The sequence below is a fragment of the Diadema antillarum genome, unplaced genomic scaffold (genome assembly GCF_040938485.1).
Source record: "Diadema antillarum isolate AM-2024a unplaced genomic scaffold, OU_Dant_1.0 scf00000017, whole genome shotgun sequence".
In the NCBI taxonomy this organism is placed as follows: domain Eukaryota; kingdom Metazoa; phylum Echinodermata; class Echinoidea; order Diadematoida; family Diadematidae; genus Diadema; species Diadema antillarum.
The window spans coordinates 61,652-70,401 of NW_027270906.1; the positions used below are offsets into that span (position 1 = coordinate 61,652).

At 40.7% G+C, this 8,750-nt stretch overlaps 1 protein-coding gene across 1 annotated transcript; it reads left to right on the forward strand.

The window, feature by feature from the left end:
• The first annotated feature begins 2,369 nt into the window (after positions 1-2,369).
• On the forward strand, positions 2,370-7,846 carry LOC139726126 (small ribosomal subunit protein uS4). Its single transcript, XM_071637207.1, has 4 exons — positions 2,370-2,385; positions 5,104-5,327; positions 5,945-6,131; positions 7,446-7,846. The coding sequence occupies exons 2-4, from the start codon at positions 5,117-5,119 to the stop codon at positions 7,612-7,614; spliced, it is 567 nt and encodes a 188-aa protein (XP_071493308.1). The 5' UTR covers positions 2,370-2,385; positions 5,104-5,116; the 3' UTR covers positions 7,615-7,846.
• The last annotated feature ends 904 nt before the right edge of the window (positions 7,847-8,750 follow it).

An 8,750-nucleotide genomic window follows, 5' to 3' on the forward strand; every position in this document is an offset into this window, starting at 1 on the left:
AGTCGCCCCCTCTCGCTCCCTCCCCTCGGGCTCGGTCGCTTCGCTCCCTCGCATACCCACCCCCCCCCCCCAAAGATCATATCCTGGCTACACCGGTGCGTCTAAGCGGGGGGGGGGGGGGGGGGGGGGGGGCTTGACCATGACACCCCCTCCTTCCGGTCCCCCCCCTCCTTCCGGTCCGGCAGCCCCCCCCCCCCCCCCCCCCGAAAAACGTTCCGCGGCCCCTGAGAAGTGTGGCATGGAAAGAGAAGAGAGTGTAATTTTGTGTTGTTGGCAATGTGCATTTTAACCGCTGTTTATTTTCAAGAGGCCGACGGTTAAAAATGAAGTGGCGCCCCGCTATTCAAGTAAGCCATACTTCTACTAGGATCAGTATAGTGACAATGTCCTGAAAAGAGTATACCCCCTAAAAATCCCAATGTTTAAAAATATCTTCATGTCCAGCAGAACGGGTCCATTCTAATTTCCTGTCATGTCCTTTCAAATGTCAGCATTAATCTTTATCAACTTTGGGCAGATTGTCGACCAAAATAAATATCTTTTTGAGTCACTGCATTAGAAATGTCTTTTTTTTCTATCATTTAGTATTCCTCTCCTGGGGGGTGTTTCATCAACGCTTGTCAGCGCCGACAACTGTCGGCGCTGACCAATTTCGGCAAAATCTTTGGTTTTGATTGGCTGATATGCTCTGGTCACTGACTGTTACTATGGTGATTCAAGTTGTCAGCGCCGACAAACGTTGATGAAACACCCCCGGGTGTTTCGCAGCCGGAGAAAACATGGTTCATTGTTGTTGTTGCCTCCTTTTGTTGTCAGGGGCGGATCCAGGAATTCTCTAAAGGGGGGAGGCGTGACTAATATTTCTGGTGCCACTTCCGGGTTTCATTTCATTTTTTTTTCATTTCTTTTGTTTTTAACGAAAAATAAAGGGGGGGGGCGTGCGCCGGTTGCGCCCCCCTCTGGATCCACCACTGGTTGTTAATTGCATTTAGGAAGATCTATAGATCACGTGACAACCTTGTATGCAGTAACTCCACCCAATTTATCATATCAACCTTGGATGTTAATGGCGTTCGAAAGAAAACAATATAAAGGCGATCCGATTATCATGAAAAAATAATAATTAGGCAATAATGCTATATCGCCTTCATTTCATTTCATTTCATTTTCATTCATTTATTTAAGCACGGCACATAGGCTTCAGTCCAGAGACTGTTCTTCCGCAGGTCCATGCGGATAAAATACAACATAAATACATTAGAAATAAAAAACAAAATTCATACATAAAAGAAAACAGACAAACATGGTGGTGAAACTATACGGCACACATCTATATAATAGACAGAAAAAAACATGATCGGGATATATCCATATACACAATTACTATACAAGTACATCGCCGCAGTTTAAAGTGAAAGAGACGAAAACAAAGGAGAGTTCAGGAGAGAGAGAGAGAGACAGAAAGGGAGAGAGAGGAGATAAGGAGAGAGAAGTGCATGCAAAGAAAAACCAGGAAAGTTATCTATTAACAGTTTCGGTCGAATGCATTTTTAAAGCCTATAAACATTGGTGTTTGTTTCAGTTCAAATGCATGGTAACTTTATTATTTCAATTTATTGTTTTGATCCAGATGTCAAATTTTTATGTTCTAGTAAAACAAGTCTTAATCCGAGGTAACACAAAATCTAACGATGAATTCCTTACATTCACATAGGGCCTATCTAATATATATATATATATATATATATATATATATATATATATATAACTATATATATCTGACATAGGCCTATAGGACTCTGTCTGGTGCAAGTATGATGTGTATCGGTGATATAACAAAACAACTAATAAGAGACTAGCTTACGATGCGAATTACCTCGTCGACCTACGCGAGAGAGATATATTTCCTACAAGTCAAACAATTTTAGTCATTTTTCAGCTCTCTTATTTTTCTAACTGGAGTATAATATATAGATCGACTTTATCTTGTGCTTTTTTTAGTTTGATGTCTGTTATAGAAACTCCTAATGAACACAAAGCAGGTGTTAATATATTAATACTATGAGTGACTCGCCCGTACTTTACGATCGATTACAAAGAACTGATGTGTAACCAGTCGTAGCGACGATTGAACAGTTTATAATCAGCGATGATGCGGCTTTGTTGCATCTAAAAGTTCTCAAAAAGTTACATGCAACCGTCCAAAATAAAATATGATATTTTCTTTGTATATTGATTCAATAACTTTACCCTGTTTGACAGTGCGACAATATTGTATAAATTTGTAGGACAAAAGTTATCACTGCACTGTTACGCATTTCCGGCCACAATCGATCATACAATCCCCGTTTACGTTCTTTTTCTACACGTGTATCCTCACTCGAGGTTGGTGTGAAGAGCTGCTGTTCTTTAAGTTGAAATTTTCCATATCTAATAGCAAACTTGAGAGATATGATCGACGCCTCTTGCTTATTCATGCTACGTAGATAGTATATGAGTATTCTTTATACCAATTATGCACCATTTTTGGCAAAATAATCCCATCAAAATCGAACGGTACCGAGACGAGAGTGAGGTATGGTCGCGACCGAACCCCATACTAGCGTTAGAGTGGGGTATTCAGTAACATGCATGCAATGTGTAACTGTCCCGCGTGGTGGCTATAAAAACTACGCGCGTATTACCTTAGTTGTACAGGCTGTACACTTCTTCTCGTCCACCTCGCTCGCGGGTGCGTTCTAGCATGCTATTCATATGGACCGGCACTTTGGGTCATACATTGACATTTATTTGTATAGTCACTCATTTGATTGAGCTGGTGGCGGTAGGTCATGATGGCTCTAATAATATTAGGTATTTTAGTACCTCGAGGTTCAGGGCCTGGAAAGGGAGTCACAACAGTCTTATTCTCTTTATGAACCCATGGCCATGGCAATGACAATGTTTTGATTCATGATGGTATTGATGCCACCACGCACCAGTCACCACTCAAAAAGAAAAAAAGAAAATTGAAGCACAAGGGAGTACTCCAAGTAGAACTTCGCTAACTAGATTCTACAAAAACCACAAGTTTTCGGACACTTACGTTCAAGCTTTTTTGCAATATTTGTTCAACTCGAATGATACACCCCATACAAAATTATATCTGCAACAATGTGAATTTATGTAAGAATAAGATATATCAAAGTGCAAGCTACTTTGTTGATTTTGTTGAATACGTCATAAAATTTCACAAAATCCCAAAATGTATCACCTTGGTAATCCACCAGAATCCGTCCAGCCTCTACAGAATCAAGACACGTGGCGCTATGTGCGTTCAATGTCAATACGCATACAAGGCCGCTGAAAAATGCGCCGCGCATACGTTATTACCCCAAAACAGCAAGGATGCACCATTGACATTTCGGTGCCTGTTGGTGTCCGAATTTTGGTGAGTCTGCACTTGCATTCAACCCCTGTACATTTTGTCACAGCATCGGCAGGTACAGAGATTTCGTTTTTCTTTTGTGTTTTTGAAGATACCATCACACTTTGGCGATAAGCAACAATTCTCCAACAAAAAAAAAAAAAAAATTGCACAATTTCTAGCGCTTTCAGTGACCTTGATTCTTAACTCGGGACTTCATTCGCACGCGCTTTGGAAAAGTTGCGCTGATTCTGCGTTTTTGATGGCGAATTCTGGATTTTAGGTGGTGACGTTAGAATGCACTTGTGATAAGTGTCCAGATTCTGGAGCAGAAACTCCAACTCTCCCGTTCTCGACGGGAGATCTCCCGCCGAAAGCCCATTTTTGCAAAATCTCCCGTTCTCCCGCTTGAGATTTGATTTTTCCCGCCCTGGCTCTGTGTCTCCCGGTGGAAAGGATTTCTTACTTATTGCTATCGTATGTTGAAGAAATAAGCCTTAGATAGCACCAGAGAACATCTAGAACCCTAGGAACTTCGCGCTTCGCACACATCAACTTGGAGTCTCCCGTTTGCTAGGGGTTTCGGGCGGGAGAATCTCCAGATCAGAAGGTGGTTTGGGTTGGAGTCTCTGCTGGAGGCTGGCCGAAAAGTGGGGGTTTTACTCTAGTAGCCTTGTTGCCATACTTGGAAGACTTGAACATTATCAGACTTATTTGTTTGCAGTAATCAGGAAAGTATTTTCTTGCTAGGAGGGTACAGTTTCAAACATTTTCACAACATTACAACTCTGATTTACACTTTACACTTTTTTTTTTTTTTGGACAGAATTGCCTTTTGTTTCGTACACGTTATCATCACATTAGGTGAAAAGAAATGTCATTTCATTTAATAAATAAGCAAAATACACACCCGGCATTTTGTTAAAGTTCACAGTGAGTCTTCAGATTGCTCAGAAAGATGGCAACATTGAACCCTGATCATCAAAGCACAAATGCACACTGGTGTGGAATTCTTTGTGCATCCACAGAAAACTGGCAGCTGTTTACAATTTGATAAATAGCCAGTTGGTACTCCCTCTTTAACTTCTATGGTTCTACATCGACTGTTACTTGCTAGTGCAATTCTAGCAATTTTGATATTTGGTCATGTAGTAGGCCCTACACTAGTATCAGTGAATTTGCAGTGAACACATCAGAAATATTGAGGAAGAAAAAGGGATATGTTCAGAAATAATATTTCAGTGTAGTCAGATCCCTTTGAAATAAAATTTCAACTTGAGATGGTGTAGACAACTCATATGAACAGTGTATCACAAAATATTCTTTAAATTTACATTTACGGAATAAGAAAGCACAAGAAGTAAGCAGAGAAAGATGTGTCAAAAGGAAGAAAAAAAAATTAGTATTATTACACACTCTGTAGGGAAGTATTTTTGCAAGGTAAATTCGGTGGTCTTGATTTTCCATTGCTTGACATATTGTATTTAGCAGATCTTACAATCGGTGCATTTGCAAAGAGAAAGCGGATATAACGAGGTAAAATGGGCAGTCCAGCAACTTCACTGTAACAGGGTTTCTCTGTATTTTACTTTTTCTTACTGCTGTTCCTTCTGCCATTATTGCTCCATAACTAAGCCATTAACAGAACATTTTCCATCCTAAATATATGGTGACTTTTATATTTCTGTATGTATTAGGTAAGCCGTCACTATGCCGCGTATGGTGTGTAGTAAAACCTATGTGACGCCTCGTCGTCCCTTCGAGAAGGAACGCCTGGACCAGGAGTTGAAGCTGATCGGTGAATATGGCCTGTCCAACAAGCGTGAAGTGTGGCGAGTGAAGTACACCCTCGCCAAGATCCGTAAGGCTGCCAGGGAACTGCTGACCAGGGAGGAGAAGGACCAGAAGAGACTGTTTGAGGGTAAGAGGACACAGTTAATTTGGTTGGTGTTGTGATGGCTGAATTATAGGGTTTTTGTTCTAGAACTTCTTTTAGCTATCTGTAACTGTCATCCCTCTACGCACAATACACCAGTCCCCACTCATATTCACATACACGCATAGACACAGGTCTATCAATCATGTTCCCATGCCCCCTACCTATCACATACACTTACCGCACATGTTTCTTCATCTCCATCCCCACTTCCTTTTCCTGATTGGTATGTGTTATACTGGAAATTTTCTAAATTCACTCAGGCTTACACAACCATTTGCATGATAAGAATATTCAGTAATCAATCATTATTTTCCTGTAAGCATACACCAAAATATTTTGTGACAAATATTAATTCATTTTGATTTTAATGACTTACAAGTCTGTCAAAAGAAAGGTCACCACTAAAAATTAGCTACAGGGAGGTAGTCTGGAGAGATTTTGGCAGATCAATTTGTGTGCTGTCCTTGTGTGATATAGGGAACTTCAAACTTCAGCACTGGTTAGTGGCATTACTCTTAACATGATGTAAATGTAATCTCCATCACCCATTTTAATCTCTAATGTTAAACTTGTTTGAATCTGTGTGATCTGAATTTTAGGTAATGCCCTGCTGCGTCGTCTGGTTCGCATCGGTGTGCTGGATGAGAGCAAGATGAAGCTCGACTACGTGCTTGGTCTGCGCATCGAGGATTTCTTGGAGCGTCGTCTCCAGACTCAAGTCTTCAAGCTTGGACTGGCCAAGAGTATTCACCATGCCCGTGTGCTGATTCGTCAGCGTCACATCCGGTGAGTTTACACTCATCTCGAATAGTTAAATATTATTCCTTTGAGTAAAAGACCTGATCTATCTGGCTGCATTCTGTTAGTCATTGCATTTATCATAGTTTGTTGGTTGATCTTCTTGTAAGATTTACATAAAAGAGTTCTTGAATTGTTCAGTAACTAGAAAAAAAGACTACCCGGTATGTTATCATCCAGGTAAAACCTGATAAGGTCATTATCGGAACCCAGATTGAACTCTCTGAAATTCCTACTGAAAAAAGTGTCCCAACCAGTTAGTCCCTCTTTGGGTGAGATAGGTTCCCCTAAAGTAAGTTGGTACATTTCCTCCCCTAACCCTCCTCCCCCAAAGAAAGAGATACATTTTCCCTGTCATGATTATTTCAGCCTCAAATGAATTTGATTCTGGCTCAAGTTGTCATTTTCCAGACTTGCACCAGCCATTTTGACTTGTTGCAATGCTGTCTTACCTATTGCTATAGGTATTACAAACATCACTAGAGGCAGTAGAGGGTAGAGCATGAAACGTCATGTCAGGAAATAATTTAAGGGAAAATCCAGAAATCCAGAATTCATGTTGTGGGTGATTCCTTGTTGCTTACATCTGTAGTGTACAATAAATACCTGCAGATGAACCGGAAACCTTGAGTCTTCCCCAAGACCACTATGGCCACTTTATGTGGACTTACGTCTTGGAAGAGGCAACCTGGCAGATGTCAAGCAAGAGCTCGTAAACTAGCCTGATGCTGGAGAGTTGCTTGGCTATCTCCTCTGAGTCGGTGGCCAATGGAGTATGCTTGCATTCTCTATGTCACTCACATAGGAAGCACAGTTGGAGACTGAGAACGGAATGTTTCAATATTCGCAAGGCCACTTGGATGTGCTTGCACAATTCCAACGCCTTGCATTGTTCCTGTGATAGATGTCGGATGTTGATGAAAGAAGGTGCATAAGTAATTTGTTGCATTCAAAAGGCAATATGATGACAAAAAAAGAGAAAAATAGAGGTAGAAAAAATTAGTATGCCAGATTTCCTGAGTTAATATCTACGCTTACTGGATGTTATATGTAGTACATTTTATTGCACTTCTATATCAGCTGTATACCTCAAGGATCCATCAATGTTCAATAATGGTTCTATCACTATCTTCACAATTTTGTTATTTTAATGGTGATACTTGGCCTCTCATCCCTACAAATGTATTGGTTCATTTTATTGCTGACTTTAAATACTAGAATTCTAAAATGTGTCTTGTAGATGTTCAAAATAAAGAGTTGTTTTATCTTTATTTGGATATTATCACGTTCTCTTTGGTACAGTGTGCGCAAGCAAGTCGTGAACATCCCCTCGTACATCGTTCGCCTGGATTCCCAGAAGCACATCGACTTCTCCCTGCGATCACCGTACGGCGGCGGCAGGGCAGGCCGCGTCAAGCGCAAGAACATGAAGAAGGGCTCTGGCGGCGGAGACGACGAAGATGAAGATTAAGATGGAACTCAACCTTAGTAGGGGTTCTGCCATCATCTCAAACTACACCCAACTAGACAGACTCAACATAGGACCATCCAGGCAACCGCAATGCATCCATTCTGCGGTTGTCCAAACATTTAATTTCAAGCAATGCCAGTTGTAAATGCAGCACCAGCAGGCAGAAAATCCTGCTAAGCTCTTCATGTGATGAATGATTAGTGGAAATAAATTTCACTTTATCATCATGCAATCTCTGTTTTCCAATCTGTGCTTTGCAGAAGAGTTGTCGTGTGGGCATGATGCGTAGGCATTTAGCAGGGCTCAACATTAGCAGTGGACCAGTAGCCCACAGTCGGGCCACCAAATTTCCCAAAAAGTTATCTTTTTGTGTTCCAGTTGCGCAACTAAAATTCAAAATGAAAGTTTATATTTCCTTTTATTTCAGGCCACTACATTTTTTTTTTATTGTGCATATGTAGTCATAGAGGTCACTTTCTTCGTCTCCCATGGATGAATGGCTGCTATAGACAGGTTCAACTGTAGTTGAAGAGAAGTGCGATTGGAAGTGAAAGATATGTGATTGAGGCAATGAGCGTAATTACGGTGTTGCTTGATGTGGCCCTAAGCAACAACTACAGGAATTCACCATATGAATATTATACACTCAACTGTACTGTCTCACAGTGTGTGCAAACATTTCAACAATCAGAAAATTTTGCTATTTTACCAGTAATGTTTTAATCCAACAACTGTTCAATCTCAAAAGAGTTTAAGGAAGGGATGATATTTCTGTAATCATCATGTTATAGAGGCTACAGACCACTGCATCGTAAGTGCACGACACATTGCAAATGATAAACATGATCTTGAAACAAAAGTGTACTGTAAAGTGGAAATTTTTGAGGTGTTGAAATTTTCGCGCATTTCGCGCAATCAGAAACTAGCGCGAAAATAAAAGCACGTGAATATTTTTGCTTGCCATATGTTCCTGTAGTTGATGTCTTGATGCCACGGAATTAAAAACACGCGAAACTCTTCTTACCGCGCCGAGCGCAAAAAATTAGTCGAGCGAAAATATCCGCTTTTACAGTACAGTGCACTCCCATTATAACGAAATGCTCGGGACCGGCAGTTTTCTTTCGTTACAACGAAAT

Excerpts from the sequence above, each read along its gene's own strand:
- LOC139726126 (XM_071637207.1), top strand. The coding sequence starts at position 5,117 with ATGCCGCGTATGGTGTGTAGTAAAACCTATGTGACGCCTCGTCGTCCC. Across the intron at positions 5,328-5,944 it reads CCAGAAGAGACTGTTTGAGG|GTAATGCCCTGCTGCGTCGT; the intron begins GTAAGAGGACAC and ends TCTGAATTTTAG. Across the intron at positions 6,132-7,445 it reads ATTCGTCAGCGTCACATCCG|TGTGCGCAAGCAAGTCGTGA; the intron begins GTGAGTTTACAC and ends TCTTTGGTACAG.